We start from the raw sequence: 17,122 nt of genomic DNA on the forward strand, positions 1-17,122 counted from the left end.
CTTAAAGAGTGACATGTTCTGATTTATGGCTTAAAAAGATCATATGACTTTTTAAGTAAAGAAAAGTATTGAAATGGGAAGTCCAGTTAGAGGTTTCTTGTAGCAAGAGGTGAGTGTGGGGTAATGGAGATGGAGAAGCATGGGAAGCTTGGGATGGGCATCCAGAAGAATAGGACTTGCTGTTGGAATGGGTGTTTTTGGGAGCTAAGCACTGTTAGGTGATTGGGAGGCCTTGTGAGCAAAACAGAGATGGTCCCTGCCCTCACGTGCGTCTGATGGCTTTTTTGTATAGAATTCAATAAATGTTAAGTCAGTTGCTTTTCTTCCACCTTATTGTGGTATATGCCTTAGAAATAGTCTTCATAACCTTTAGCAACCTCTGTTAGTGGGTCAAAGGGAAGCAGCACAATATGATCTCTAAGAGATCTGTCTCTGAGTTTAAAAAAAAAATTACCTTGGGGAAGTTACTTAGCTCTCAAAAGCCTTCATTAGGGATGATAATGGAACTAGTGCTTTAGATGAGCTCCTTGCAGACCATACTGCCTATCACATAACAGAGGCTCGATAAATGGTAACTTTAAAAATTATTCCCCATAGGTGTTGTCTTATCTATTAATTCTGAAATATATTCATTTCTTTTAGTTGCTGGAGTGAATATTGCCCAGAGAATTAGTTCAGTATAGTGCAGCTGTACCACAGAGCACTCAGTTGTGTTGTTGTCTGCTACTGCTGTCTTGGGAAACTTGTTTCTCACTTCATCTACAGTGAAAGCAGCATTTTTTGTTTTCTAAGTTCAAGAGTTGTTTATTGAATGTCAGTATTCTTAGATTAATCAAACAATTATGGCTTTAATGTATTTCTTTCAATATCATAGTTGATTGGAGGTGGGATAGTTGAACCTGAAATGCCTTTTTTCTTTAGTTCCCATTCATCTGCCTTCTAAGTGAGATGTAGTAATGTTGAAAGAGCCTCCAAGTAAAATAAATGCCGTGTTAATGGCATCTCCCTAGAGTAGCTCTTTGTTTGTTTCTTTGTTTAAGGGAAGAATGCTTTAGTTTATTTTACAGGAGAAATCTAGTCCAGTTCAACACCTCTTTGACTTCTTAAAAACTGCGGAATCCACTAAGGTGATTTCTAGGGTCTTTGCTGGAGACTGGCCTCTGAGATGGGCTCAGGAGGTCCGCTTTCTTTTTTTAAAAATATTTTATTTAATATAGTTTTATATAGAGAGAGTGCATACACACAAAGTGGGGGAGGGGGAGAGGGAGAGAGAGAAGCCCACTCCCTGCTTGAGCAGGGAGCCGAACTTGGGCTCGATCTCAGGACCCCACGATCGTGACCTGAGCCGAAGACAGATGCTTAACGCACTGAGCCACCTAGGTACCCCAAGAGGTCCACTTTCTTTAAGTCATGGCCAGTCTAGAGAGTCTGAGGCCTCTCCTTGTTTAAAATACTTTTGGATTTGGACTAGAACAGCGCTGCTTTATGAGAATTAGTGTGACCTGATTTGTCTCCATTTAATAACTAATATTTTGTCATCTGCAGTGTCATAGAAGCCATTCTCCTATCCCATACTTTTGTATCAAAAGTTTTTATTTTTTGATTATTTAAAAGAAAATTGAATTGTGTATTTTGTAGGGTCCTTTTTCTGCTTTGGTAAAATATGGGCTTCCCCTCTGTTGTGACCCTTGGTGGATTCATTCTTGCTTATCTGAAGAGGCATTTGCAGTCCCTACACAGTGAAGTATATTTTTAGCTATTTTTTCCAAGATAGCTTAGGCCACCTTGAAAACCTATCCAAGTACATTTTGGTTATGCAAAGATTGTAGGCCAAAAGCCAGGAGTTCCTAGTGAGAGGGGATTGGATTTTTTTTTTTTTTTTTTTTTTTTTGAGGATTACATAGGAAATTTTGTTGTTGCAAGTGGAGTTTCCTGTTGAGTAAATTGATAGATGTCTTTTTTACTTTAAGATGGGAAGATTCAAAACATAATTTAAGTAGACCAATTTCATTTTACTGTATTTTATTGCCTGTTTACAAAATATAGAAGGCTAGTTTGAAGTTTATTCATAAAATTCAGATGAAATGTGGGGCGCATTGGTGCCTTAGTGTGATAAGCATCCAACTCTTGATTCCAGTTTAGGTCACGATCTCAGGGGTCGTGGGATCGACCCCCTACATTGGTTTCTGCACTGAGTACGGAGCCTGCTTAAGATTCTCTCTATCTTTCTCCCCCTCCCCACTCCCTCTTCAAAGGAAAAAAAAAGTTCAGATGAAATGTGCCCTTTTCACGTGTAATAATGGCATTTAATATATTCTTATCCTATTATGCTGTTATTCATGTTTATGACATGGAGGGGTTGTGCATAAAACCTTAACTGGGTTTCTTAAACATTTCACGGGATTTTTCTATTTCATGAGTGAAGAATGTAACTAACCTGAGGTGATGAGTTTTCATGCTAAAGACTGAACTCAGAATTTGAAACTGCCATTTAAGGTTTCCTTTTCCCCTTCAGCCTTAACTTGAAACTGGATTCCTTTGTCTTGGTGAGCCCTGACTAGAGTGAGGGCAGAAGACAGGACTTGGTTCGGGGGTACTAAAGAGGTAGCTTGGGAGGGTCCCCATTCTCACTGAAGAGGAGTTTTTCTCCTCTGTGGATTTTATACATTTGGCTTCCACGTAAGATGTTTGAGGAAAGAATCTGGTAAAAAACAAACAGCCATTGCTCTTAACTATTACTGTGTGTGTCATGAGTAAGTTTTGAGGAAGTCCTAGTAGTGTCCAAGCTGCCCCTCTTGTGGCCAGGAGTCGAGCCTGCTTTGATTCATAAATTTGTATACCAGCAAGGGCTAATCTCTGATTTTGCTGATATTTTTTTGCCACCTGCATTGGGCTGATAATACCTGACTCTATTTTATTTTTGTGATATTCAGGTTAAACTTCTTAAAATCACATCACAAAACTAGGATATCATGAAGGATTCCTGGCAAGAGGGAAACACGGACAAATCATATTTGAGTGAAATTGAATATAGGTTTTAAACTCAGGACTCATCATTGCTGAAAATTAAAAAAAACACAAACACCACCAGTACTACATGGATGTCTCTTCATATAGACCAGTGTTGGAAAAAAATTGGATGACCTTGAGCTAAGATCTTTCCTTTTGCCTCTCCATTCCATTTATAGCTTTATTTACTTAAGATGTCTGAGTTGGGAGGAGACCTCAGAGATAGATCATGTAAGCATTTCTTTTTTTTTTCCTTAAGTTTTTTTAAGCAATCTCTGCACCCAGTGTGGGGTTCGAACTTAAAATCCTGAGATCGAGTGTTGCATGCTGCATTGACTGAGCCAGCAGGCACCCCAGATCCTGTAGACATCTCTTAGGGGTTCAGAGTATAATTACTTGGAAAACATTTATAAAATATTTGTGAACACTCATGTGAAATACTCTGCAGCAGTAGAAAAAATGAAGAAGCACTATGGCCTCATGAGAATGATTGGTATATTGATTGAAAAAGATTAAATAATAAAAGGCTATATAGAACAGTATATATCTACTATGCTACCATTTGTGTAGCGGGGGAATTGTGTGTGTGTGTGTGTGTGTGTGTGTAGGATATTTCTAAAGGATATTTAGAAACTAGTAATTTTGGTTGCCTTCTGGAAGGACAATGAGTAGAAGCTGGGGAGCCAGGGTGAGAAGCTTTTTTCTTTGTATTCCGTGGGTACTTTTAAAAGCTCTAAAATCATACAAAATAATACCTGTTTTCAAAAACAAATACCATCACCACCAGGAACGTCAGTGCTTTTCCCCTTCTACCTGGAGCACATGCAGGTTTATAGGAGGGGAAAGCTGACCAAGTAGTTTTAATGTGCGGCATATTGCATTGCTGCAATAAATACCTTTTGTATGTAAGTACAGGATGTGTGTTTATCTTTAGAGTATGTGTCAAAATTGCTGGGTTGTAATGAGGATGGTATTTCAGATCAACGTGGAAAGATAGATATATTCAATAAGGGTTTTGTTGGGATAATTTACTATTAACTAGTAAAGAAAATACAACTAGATCCCTACCTTACCATTTTTTAGAAAAGAAATTTAGGTGATTAAAGAGCTAAATATATATATATATATATTTATATATAATCACCTTGAAGGAAAGAGGGGAATGTAGAGAATGTATTTTTTAATTTTTAATTTTTATTTTTTTAAAGATTTTATTTATTTATTCATAGACACACACACACACAGAGGCAGAGATACAGGCAGAGGGAGAAGCAGGCTCCATGCAGGGAGACCGATGTGGAACTCGAACCCAGGTCTCCAGGATCACACCCCAGGCTGCAGGCAGTGCCAAACCGCTGTGCCACCGGGGCTGCCCGAGAATATATTTTTTAAATTTGGGGTAGAGAAGGTCTTTAGAAATGTGAAACCAACGATGAATTCTGGAAGAAAATATTTGTGACATAAAGGTAGAAAAGGGATTAAAATTCAGAATACAGAGGGAGATATATTTCAGTTTTAAAACATGTACCAGCAAATGCACAGGCTGATTACCCCTGCCCATCCTCTGGTCTGTACCCTGACCACCCTCTCTCATTCTCCTTAGGCCTCTTTGGTTTACCTTAGTAGGGCTTCTGTGGTTCCTCTCCAAGGATTGCTCTTATCCGTTCCAGGCTAGCTAGCTCTTCCTTCTCCTCTTTCAAGCTTTGTCTCAAAAGTCATCTTAGAATATAATTTGATACCCAAACTGGGACAGTTTTGAGAAGGAAATGGAGCATAATTAATAATTGCACTGGGCCAATAGCTGTAAGTTGGGTCTGTTTCAGGAAATCAGGGCATAGGGTCATCCTAGCTGAGATTGGCTTTCTCTGATGACCCCATCAGAAATGTCTCCCTTATCCCTTCTGTCCCGTCCTGTTTTGTCTATAGCACTTCATCATACTATCTCGTGATTATTTATTGTCTATGTCATTTCACAATAAGATGGCCTATCTTAGTCACCGTTCTATGCCAGGATGGAGAACCATGCTGGCACATAGTAGTGTACTCCTCAATAGATATTTGTTGAATATATGACATTTCTGCCTTTGGTTTTTAAAATCTTGTGAAGATATGATAGACACACTTGAAAAATTGGATAGAAATGTTATATACATAACATTTATAAGACAAAATGTTCTCACATATGTGGACTTTCTGTGATATACTCTACATAAAATTTCCCATTAGCTAAATCTTTTAAAAAACTATTTTCTAAGCTAATGTATTGGATGTTTAGGACAATTCCTTGAGGAACGTTCTCAGGCATTCATCTTTGGGTATCTCTGTAGTGAATAATCAAATGAATTCCTAGAAGTAGAATTGCTATGGTAGAGGATATGTGTATTTTCAAGGCTCATGGTGTATATTGCCATTCTTCTTAAAGATTTTATTTATTTGAGAGAGAGCATGAGCTGGGAGAGGGGGCGGAGTAGAGGGAGAGGGAGAAGCAGACTCCCCGGTGAGCAGGTGAGCAGCTGAGCAGGGAGCCTGACTCCGGGCTGTATCCTGAGATCATGACCTGAGCTGAAGACAGATGCTCTACCTATTGAGCCCTCACCCAGGTGCCCCCCCCCCCCAAAAAAAACACTCTTTTACAGACTACTGGTGTGTATATAATTTTTTTTTTAATTCATTTATGATAGTCACACACAGAGAGAGAGGCAGAGACATAGGCAGAGGGAGAAGCAGGCTCCATGCACCGGGAGCCCGATGTGGGACTCGATCCCGGGTCTCCAGGATCGCGCCCTGCGCCAAAGGCAGGTGCCAAACCGCTGTGCCACCCAGGGATCCCCTATTGGTGTGTATATAAAATGGGTACAGATTGCTCACTAAAGAAGAATGGCAGCATGAAGCACCCAGGTGGCTTGGTCAGTTAACCATCTGTCTTCTGCTGAGGTCATGACCCCAGAGTCCTGGGATCCAGTCTCACATTGGGCTCTCTGCTTAGTGGGGAGCCTGCCTCTCCCCTCTCTTCCCTACTCATGCTCTCTTTAGCTCTCACTGTCTTTCACTCTCTCTCTCTTTCAAATAAATAAAATTTTTTAAAGAATGTTTTTTTTTTTTCCTCCAAACCTTCACCATTACTAGGTATTATTTTTAATATTTTGCCAATTCGGGAAAAATGATTTTATTTTTCTGTGACTACTGATGAAATTGATGTCATTAATTTTCTTTCCTTTGTTAATCCCATATTTCTGTCATTTTTTTTCATATTTATGTGGGGCTTGAACTCACGACTCTGAGATCAAAAGTTGCATGCTCTGTCAACTGAGCTACCCCAAGTGCCCCTATTTCTTCTAGTATGTAGTTTGCTGTTTTGAGGAATCTTTGCTGTACCGAAAAATAAATATACATATATATTTTATAAGTCCAAGATATCAGTCTTACTGTTTATGTTTTTGGAATTGTGCTTAGGATGTCTTCTGTCCTTAGTTTGTATATATATTTCTTTTAGGCTTTATGAAAGTACTGTAAATGTTAACCTGTTCTTTTGAAGGATCTCAGGGTATATTGTCACTTTGAGAATATTAAGGTCCTTACTTTATTATTTTTTTTAAAAGGTTTTATTTATTTATTTGAAAGAAAGTGTGTGAGAGAGAGAGATCCCAAGCAGGGGGAAAGGGCAGAGGAGGGAGAAGCAGACTCTTTGCTGAGCAGGGAGCCTGATGTGGGGCTTGATCCCAGGACCCTGGGATCATGACCTGGGCCGATGGAAGATGCTTAACCAGCTGAGCCACCCAGGTGCCCCACTTTTTTTTTTTTTTAAAGGTTTTATTTATTTATTCATGATAGACATAGAGAGAGAGAGAGAGGCAGAGACACAGGCAGAGGGAGAAGCAGGCTCCATGCAGGGAGCCCGACGTGGGACTTGATCCCGGGACTCCCGGATGCGCCCTGGGCCAAAGGCAGGCGCCAAACCACTGAGCCGCCCAGGGATCCCCAGTGCCCCAGTTTTTAAAAAAATTTTACCTTAAGAGTCCAGGAACAAATTAAAGGGAAAAAAAAGCAATAGTAATTTCTGTAATGTGAGCTCTCCGTAGGAAAATTTAGGTAGAAACCAGACTTATTGGATGTAGTCTCCAATACTGTATCTCAGCAAAAAGGTGTCTTTGCTTTTAAGATAATGTTATTTATCACTAAGAATAAAAAATGCTACTAGTTACACTATAAAATGCCATTGATTGTAGGATACATATTGACTTTAGAGTAATTAAGATATGGACATATGTGGGTATTAGAATCCATGAATGTGGCATATGTTAATAACTTGGACTGCTACACAATCATTTTTTTTTTTTTTTTTAAGCCCGCTCCTCCTGCCCCCGTCCCATTTCTCAGAAAGCGCCAGCCCCGCGGACCAAACGGTGGGACAAGTCCAGCGGGGGAAGTAACCAGGCTCATTTTTACTTTTATTTAAACTTTAAATTTGATTTTTTTTTTTTTGTAATCTCTATACCTAATGTGGGGCTCAAACTCAAAACTCAAAGATCAGGAATCACTTGGTCTTCTGACTGATCCCACCAGCCACCCCTGAGTAATCATTTTTAAACCTTGTGGTTGCTTTGTATAGTTTTGTTTGTTTTTGGATTGGTAATTTTTAAAAAACAGGTTTATTAAGATACAATTCACGTATCATGCAATTCATCCATTTAAGGTACACGATTCAGTGGTTTTTAGTATATTTAGAGATATGTGCAAACATCATTACAGTCAATTTTAGAACATTTTTATCACCTCAAAAAGAAACTCCAATACAATGGAATATTATTCACCCCTAAAAAGGTAGATAATTTTGATATATGGTGCCACTTGTATAAACCTTGGGGACATTGTGCTAAGTGAAATTTTCCAATCACAGATGGACAGATATTGTTTAATTCCACTTATATGAGGTTTCCTAGCATCGTCTAATTCGTGGAGACAGAAAGTAGAATGGTAGTTGCCAGGGGCAGATGGGAGGGGGAATGAGCAGTTAGTGTGAAATGGATATAGAATTCTAGTTGGGGAAGATGAACAAGTTCTGAAGATGGATGGTGCTGATAGTTGTATGACAAGTGAATATAAATGATGCCCCACAGTTATGCCCTTAAAAGGGTAAAGTTTCTGTATACTCTACTGCAGTAAAAACAAAAGAAGCCCCATATACCTTGCCCATTACTTGTTATTCCTCCATCCCCATCCTACCATCCCTAAGCAGCCATTCATCTATTTTCTGTCCTATAGCTTTGCCTATTCTGGGCTTTCAGATGAAAGGAATCATACAAAGTGTGGACTTTTATGATTGGCTTCTTTTACTTTTGCATAATGTTTTCAGAGTTTGTCTAAGTTGTACTGTGTATCAGTACTTCATTTTTTTTTTTGGTGGAATAAGTTTCCCTTGTATGGATATACCTGATTTTGGTTATCCATTCATTACTCGATGGACATGACATTTGTTTTTTTTCCAAGTTTGTATAGTTATTTTAGGATTTAACTTGAGCTCTGATTCTAAGAAATAAAAACTTACTCATCTATATTAAGTAAAGGAGGATTTACTGTAAGACTATGTATCCAAGGTCAAGGAAAGGAGTATAGCAGCTTCTCATGGGAACTGACCCTGGAGCAAAGACTAAGGAGCCAAGGCGGGTGCTGCTGTGTCTCTGGGGCCTGCAAGGTTTCTTGGCTCCACTTGTCTCTGCAAGTCTACTCTAGCCTGTATCTAGACTGGCATTCTCTACTTGATCTGTAATCTTTCTGGCACATGCTTTGGCTCACCTTGACTCCTACTCTGGCCGCTTTGCAACTCAGTTCTCTATAGCTGCCAGTTCTCAATTCCACATTCTTGGAGAGGGATCTAAGTGGTACATCCCTTGTGCACCAGGGGAGTTCACTTGATGTAAATATTGCATCAAAGCCTCAGCTTAACTAGGGGCAGATTCTCCAGGAGTGTGTGCATGGACCTGGGTGTGACTGGCCTCTCTAGGTCACTAATGATTGTCGATCTAAAGGTGATTTAATTCTCTAGGCCAGTGGTCATCAAACTTTTGGGTCTCAAGAATCCTTTAGGGGCCACCTGCATGGCTCAGTCCATTAAAATATCTGCCTTCAACTCAGGTCATGATCCCGGAGTCTTGGGATGGAGCCCCATGTCAGGGTACCTGTTCTCCTTCTGCCCCTCCTCCTGCTCCCCTTCTCTCTCAAATAAATAAATAAATCATAAGAAAATATCCTTTATACCCTTAAAATTATTTAAGACTCCAAAGAGCTTTTGCTTATGTGGGTTAGATATGTTATTTACCATATTAGATACTACAAAGGACATTTTAAAGATACTAAGTCATGTAAAAATAATATAAACTATGCTAATATAAGTGACATTTTTATAAGTAACTTTTCTGGAATAAAACAAAACCATGAGAGAGTGCCATTGTTTTACATCTTTGCAAACCTCTTTGATATCTGGCTTACAGATAGCTTTATTCTCAAATCTGCTTTTGCATTCAGTCTTGCAATATATTGTTTTGATTGAAGTTTATGAAGAAAAGCTGATCTCATGCAGATATGTATTTGGAAAAGAGAGGGGGTATTTTTTTTTTTTAATTTTATTTATTTATGATAGTCACAGAGAGAGAGAGAGAGAGAGGCAGAGACACAGGCAGAGGGAGAAGCAGGCTCCATGCACCGGGAGCCCGACGTGGGATTCGATCCTGGGTCTCCAGGATCACGCCCTGGGCCAAAGGCAGGCGCCAAACCGCTGCGCCACCCAGGGATCCCGAGAGGGGGTATTTTAATAGCCTTTTTAGATAATTGTAGTTATTCTTTGATACCATACCCAAACTAGACAAGTAGCAATTTTTGAAAGATTCATTCTGTGTAGGATCTCAAACCAGATCAATGAACTTTTCATATTCTATCACATTAAACATTTATTGGATTGTCTTGTACTTTAAATATTACATTCATGAATGATTTTGTAACATTGTGTATTGGTCATTTGGAAAATATTGGTTTACGGAATTAAACAGATATTTCAAATGTTGACGTATTTCATTATGTAATATATCAGAAACTCACACTTGTTAGTATCACCACCAGTCTTGCCAGAAAAGTCTTTAAATATGGGGAAGCTGTCAAGTTCATGCAAGCAGATAAAAGTTTTTCCAAAATCCTAATTTCCACAAATACTGGCAGTTGTTTTCCTTGAAGTAATAAGCTCACTTTGTTCCCCCTTGAGTGCTTTCTCATCCTGAATGTCTTTTTAGGCTGTTATTTTGGGGGCACAATTTTTTAATGAAGATACTATTTCCTCTGCACAAATGCTTACCTTGTAATATTCTTGAGTCTTTTTAACAATTGACTTTTTGTTTAGAACCCCCAAACTTACAACTGTAGGTTTTTGTTTCTGTAGTATATAACATTTGGTTATCAGACATTTACCCAAAGAAAAAAAAGGACGTTTGTTGAGCATTTGCCATGTGCCAGGTCCCATGCTGAGATTTTATATCCTTCTTTTTACTTTCTATAACTACTGATATTGTTGTTTGTGATATATTAAAGAACCTTTTTGAAGTCTACAAGAAATGACACATTAATGTTTTTCAAACCTCAATAACTTCTATTAAGTAAATACATGAGAGAAAGCTTTTACTGGTAATTGTGGTTTTATTTATGCAGCTATAGTTATAATTTATTAGAAGTACACCTGGTGCTTTAGTTCTTATCATTTCTATTTTTTCCCCATCCTGTTTAGGTGGTTTCCTAGAAACATGATTGTTTGTTGGACTTGATCTCACAGCCTGGTGAGGACTTCTTTACTGATAATGTCAAGTTCAGGTTATCCTCCCAACCAAGGAGCATTCAGCACAGAACAAAGTCGTTATCCTCCCCACTCTGTTCAGTACACCTTTCCCAGCACGCGTCACCAGCAGGTAAGGAACAAATATTATGCAGTTGTACAAGTTGTGTTGGTGTGTGTTTTGCTTTCCTATTTAATACATTTGTTGGTCAGAAACCAAATGTAATTGTTATATCTATATATTTTAAATGGCAAGAACCATTCTCAAAGATGGGAGCCGGAGGTTGGGGATTAATTATCTTTGTCTTAGTATGGCTTTGTGCCAGATTTCTGGGGGTGAACATGTCTGGTTTTGTTTGTAGGAGTTTTTGATAGAAGAATACCAGTTGTCTAGGGTTTCTAGGTTAAGACTTACGTTTATTACTCCAGGTTCTGGTTGAGTATTAAGCTGGCCAGTTAACTTGGTCTCTCTTGAGTGATGGCCAGGATAGAGCCTGTGCCTTTTTGAGAGGTTGATGGCAGGCAGATGAAAGAGTTTGTATGCTGATTTACCTTGTGAAAAATAAAATAGGAGATGAAGTTATGATTAGCTCAGAGCGAGCTGGAGACAGGAGTGTAAGAGGTTTGAAGAGAAAAGGGAAGGGATGGATAAAATGGTGATCTTAAAGAAAAAGAAAGCAAATTTTCCAGCAGAATATAGTTCAGTACTACTGAAGACTGCTTTGAGTGTGATCTTGATTATGGAGTGAGAATGGACACTGTTACCTTGTTCCATGTTAGTTGCATGTTTTTATAGATGACCTTTTTCAGTTAAAGAAGTTACTTTCTATTGCTAGATCCCCTGTTGAATTTTATCATAATTGGGTATTGAATTTTGGTTGTGTTGCCCTCTCTCCATCCATGTTCCTTGTCTGAATACTGATTTCCTAGAGTTTTGTTGCTGTTTCTTTTTTGTTTGTTTGTTTTGTTTTATAGACTTTTAGTTTACATATAATAAAATTTTATTATGTGTGTACATTTTGTCAGTTTCATACATCAATAAAACCATCACCAGAATGACGATATAGAGTATTTCTATCACCCCATCCCTTGTACTCCATCCGGGTCAGTCTTCTCTACTTTCCACAAACCTCAGCTCCCAGGAAACCACTGCTCTGCTTTTTGTCATAAAAGATTATATTTGTTTTGAGTTTTATATGAACACTTTTTTGTGGCTTCTTTTGCTTCCCATAATATTTTTGAGATTTATTCATGTTCTGGTACATCTTAGTAATTTCTTTTAATTGTTGGGTATGGATATACCACAATTTATCTAGTTACCTATTCCAGTTTTTGGTTATTCTAAATAAAATTATTTCAAAAACCTGTATCTGTGTGTTTATTTTACTTAGGTTTTATAAAGAAGTATTGTTTTATTTTAACTGTATTATTGGAGAGCATGTGTTTTTAATTTTTGTCAAGTCTAGTTTATTAATTTTTATCTTTATATTTCTTGCGTTTTGTGTCATATTTAAGAAATTTTTGCCAGGGATGTCTGGGTGGCTCAGTGGTTGAGGGTCTGCCTTTGGCTCAGATCGTGATCCCGGGGTCCTGGGATCAAGTCTTGCATCAGGCTCCCTGGAGGGAGCATGCTTCTCCCTCTGCCTTTGTCTCTGCCTCTCTCTCTGTCTCCCTCATGAAATAAATAAAATCTTAAAAAAAAAAAGTTTTTATTTTTATTTATTTTATTTTTAATTTTTTTTAATAAATTTATTTTTTATTGGTGTTCAATTTGTCAACATACAGAATAACACCCAGTGCTCATCCCGTCAAGTGCCCGCCTCAGTGCCCGGCACCCTGTCACCTCCACCCCCCACCCACCTCGCCTTCCACCACCCCCAGTTTGTTTCCCAGAGTTAGGAGTCTTTCATGTTCTGTCTCCCTTTTCTGATATTTCCCACTTATTTTTTCTCCTTTCCCCTTTATTCCCTTTCACTATTAAAAAAAAAAGTTTTTGCCAAACTCCAGGTCACTAAGACTTTCTCCTATGTTTTCTTCTTTAAGTTTTATAGTTCTAGGTTTTACATTTATGTTTATCACTTACTTTGAATTAAATTTTGTTTATAATGTGAGGGTAATAGTTGAGGTTATTGTTTTGCATACGGCTATCCAATTGTTGTAGGAACCATTTGTTAAAAAGATTCTTCTTTCCCTGCTGAATTGTTTTGGCAATTTTTCAATGAAAATCAGTTGACCATATATGTGCAAGTCTATTTCTGTTTTCTCTATACTGTTCTATTGATGTATTTTTTGTATCTTTACCTCACATCTATGTTATTTTCTTTGTAAACAGACATGTAGTCTTTTAATAAAGCACTTCATATTGTCTTAACACAGCTTTATAATAAGTTGAAATTCAGTAGTGTGATTCTTTTCTGAATCGTTTTGAATATTCTAGTTTAACATTTCTACATACATTTTAAATCAACTTCTCTGTTTCTACAAAACAACTTGCCTTTTTTTTTTTTTTTAAAGATTTATTTTTATTTCAAAGGGGAGAGAATCACAAGCAGACACTCTGCTCAGCACAGAGCCTGTTGCAGGGCTCATTCTCATGACCCTGAGATCACAACCTGAGTCAAAACCAAGAGGCAGATGCTTAACAGACTGCACCACCCAGGTGCCCTTTGCTGGGATTTTGATTGGATTTGTATTGAGCCTAGGGATAAATTTGGGAGAGAATTGACATCTTAACAACTTTGATTTTTCTGGTCCATGAACATAGTGTAACTCTCCATTTATTTTGGTCTTCATTAATTTTTCTCAGTAATGTTTTGTAGTTTTTAGTGCTCAGGTCATTTACATCTTTTCTCACATTTGTTCCTAGATATTTTATATATATTTTTAAAGATTTTATTTGTTAGAAGAGGAGTAAGCAAGAATGGGGGGAGGAGCAGAGGGAGAGAGAAGCAGAGTCCCCATAGAGCTGAGAGCCTCACACAGGGCTCGATCCAGGACCCCGAGATCGTGACCTGAGCCAAACGCAGACACTTAACTGAGTCACCCAGGCACCCCAATTTTCATATTTCTGATGCAATTATAAATGTATTGCTTTTGAAATTTCAGTTTTCAGTTCATTGCTACTATGTCTATTGGTCTTGTATCCTGCAACCTTCTTACTTCTAGTTGCTTTTAGATTTCACAAGGTTTTTTCTTTTTTTAAAATTTTATTTGAGAGAGAGAGACAGTGCTTGCTTTGGCGGCACATATACTAAAAATGAGAGAGCGAGAGAGAGAAAAAGCACGAATCGCAGGAGAGAGAGAAACAGACTCCCCGCTGAGCAGGGAGCCTAACATGGGGCTCTATCCCAGGACCCCCGGATCATGACCTGAGACAAAGGCCTATGCTTAACCAACTAAGCCACCCAGGTGCCCCTCTGCAAGATTTTCTATGTAGGTGAACCTGTAATCTGAGAATAAAGACAGTTTGGCCTGTACCTTTCTAAACTGGATGCCTTTTTTTTCTTTCTTCCTAATTGTACTGGCTTTAATTGCTTGTAAAAGTGTTGAAGAGGTAAGAGTAGACACCCTTGACTTGTTTCTGATCTTAAGAGGAAGGTATTTAGTCTTTGACTATTAGGAATGTTGTTAGCAGCTAGTGACTGCATTTATCATAGGAAGCATTGAGTAATGTCTAGAATTGTCAAATCAATATGTTGTACCCCTGAAACTAATCTAACAGTGTATGCTGATTAGGCTTCAATGAAAAAAAAGAATTTTGTTAGCTTGGGAAGTATTCCCATCTCCTGATTTTCTTAAAGAGTTTGTGTAGGATTAGTATTTTTTCTTCTTAAGAAGTTTGATAGAATTTTTCAGTGAAATCATGAGGGTCTAGAATTTCTTTTGTGTAAAGAATTGAAATTGTGAGTTGCTTTGTTCTTTTTTTTTTAATTTTTATTTATTTATGATAGTCACACAGAGAGAGAGAGAGAGAGGCAGAGACACAGGCAGAGGGAGAAGCAGGCTCCATGCATCGGGAGCCCGACGTGGGATTCGATCCTGTGTCTCCACAGACACCAAAAGCAGGAGAACCACTGCGCCACCCAGGGATCCCTGCTTCGTTCTTTTTATTTATTTATTCATGAGCGACACACGGAGAGAGGCAGAGACACAGGCAAAGGGAGAAGTAGGCTCCTTGCAGGGAGCTGATGGGGGACTCAGTCCCAGGACCTCAGGATCACAACCTCTGCCAAAGGCAGATGCTCAACCACTGAGCCACCCAGGTGCTGCAAGTTCGGGTTTTTTAATAGTTATATTTGGATTCTTTTTTTTTTTTTCTTGAGTCAGTCTGGGTGAGTTTTGTTGTTCAATATGTTAAATTAATAAGTTGGGGAACCCTGGGTGGCGCAGCGGTTTAGCGCCTGCCTTCGGCCCAGGACGCGATCCTGGAGACCTGGGATCGAATCCCACGTCGGGCTCCCGGTGCATGGAGCCTGCTTCTCCCTCTGCCTATGTCTCTCTGCCTCTCTCTCTCTCTCTGTGTGACTATCATAAATAAATAAAAAAAATTAAAAAAAAATAAGTTGTTGTACCTTTTATCTTCTCAATGTCTTTGAGATCTGTTGTGATATCATTCCTCATATTTTATTAGTCTAGCCTAGAGGTTTATCGATTTAATTGATTCTTTTCTGAGAATAACTGGCTTTGGTTTCATCCATTTTCACTATTTTTTTCTATTTTATTAATTTCTTTTTTTTTTTTTAATTTTTTTATTCCTCTCTCTCTGTGTGTCTCTCATTAATAAATAAAATCTTTAAGTAAATAAATAAATAAATAAAATCTAAAAAAAAAAAGGAATGACCAAAGATTTCTGGTCAGAAATCATACAAGCCAGAATACAACAAATGGTATCTTTGTTGTATTCTGAGAGGCAGAGACACAGGCAGAGGGAGAAGCAGGCTCCCCATAGGGAACCTGATGTGGGACTTGATCCCAGGACCAGGATCATGCCCTGAGCCAAAAGCAGATGCCTTACTGACTGAGCCACCCAGGCATCTGTTTTTGGTTATTATCTTTTTATGTATATATAAGTATCTTTCCCCTTCTTTGGTTACTTTTAAGATTTTTCTCATTATTACTGGTTTTCAGTAATCTAATTATGATGTGCCTTTGTTGGGCTTTTTAAATACACGTGTTACTGTCTTTGGCATTCACTGAACTTCATGCTTCAATAGATTTATAATTTTCATAAATTTGGGCAATTCAGCCATTCTTTCTTCAGATATGGTTTTCTGTCTACTATCCCCCTAGTTTTTGTTTTTGTTTTTGTTTTTGAAATGCCAGTTACTCCTATTTTATATTATCTGACAGGTCACTGGACCTCTGTTCGTTTTATTTTTTTCTATTTTTTTCTTCTACAGTTTCCAACCTATTGTTAATTTTATCCAGTGAAATTTTCATTACAGACATTGGAGTTTTCTTTTTTTTTTTAATTTTTGTTTTTTTAAAATTTTATTTATTAATGAGAGACACAGAGAGGGAGGCAGAGACATAGGCACAGGGAGAAGCAGGCTCCTTGCAGGAAGCCCAATGTGGGACTCCATCCCCAGACTCCAGGATCGCACCCGGAGCCAAAGGCAGACGCTCAACCACTGAGCCACCCAGGCATCCCCGGAGTTTTCATTTTTCAGTAGAATATGAACATTGTGAATTTTACACATTTTTGATACTGCCTTTTGTTGTGTTCCTTTAAAGAGAATTGGATTCCTTCTGGTAGGCAGTTAAATTACTTTTGAGGTTTATTTTTAAACTGTCTGAGGGCAAGTCTAGAGTACTCTTTATTCTAAGTCTTATTTGTTCACCACTTCTGAACTTGTCTCTTCTGGGGTATTTAGTGATTATTTCATGTATTCATTGAGGTTTCTTCCCTCTGGCGGGAGGAAATTTGATTGAGTTCTGGCGCTGTGTAAGCTCTGGGAACTGTTTATTTTAGAGTTCCTCCAAATTGTTCTTTCTAAGAACAACCAGTGATGTTTAAGACTGGGCTGTGCTCTCCCCTATACATTTGCAGATTGGAGTTTAGCCAATAACTTAGGAGAACCCAAATTCACATTTTGGGAAATCTTTCTCTATGTAATTCCCGCCACTCAGAGTCTCCAGAAATCCTGTCCATATGGCTTTATATCAAACGAGTATGGTTGCTTTAATGAACAAGTTTATGGGCACCATTTGGGTTCCCTTCCCAGGGATGCAATGTGGAGATTGCCTCGAAGCAGAAAGCCTGGAGTACAGTAGGATTTACCCCATTTGTGTGATTTTTTT

At 38.3% G+C, this 17,122-nt stretch overlaps 1 protein-coding gene across 13 annotated transcripts in view; it reads left to right on the top strand.

Moving 5' to 3' along the window:
- Window positions 1–17,122, top strand: part of NCOR1 (nuclear receptor corepressor 1) — a 148,847-nt gene that overhangs the window by 9,485 nt on the left and 122,240 nt on the right. For all 13 annotated transcript variants that reach the window (XM_038537000.1, XM_038537008.1, XM_038537003.1 and 10 more), the window contains exon 2: window positions 10,778–10,955. In XM_038537000.1, coding sequence (XP_038392928.1) covers window positions 10,848–10,955 — 108 coding nt within the window. In that variant the 5' untranslated portion in view covers window positions 10,778–10,847. The remainder of the gene's footprint in view (window positions 1–10,777; window positions 10,956–17,122) is intronic.

This window comes from Canis lupus, chromosome 5, assembly GCF_011100685.1.
Source record: "Canis lupus familiaris isolate Mischka breed German Shepherd chromosome 5, alternate assembly UU_Cfam_GSD_1.0, whole genome shotgun sequence".
Taxonomy (NCBI): domain Eukaryota; kingdom Metazoa; phylum Chordata; class Mammalia; order Carnivora; family Canidae; genus Canis; species Canis lupus.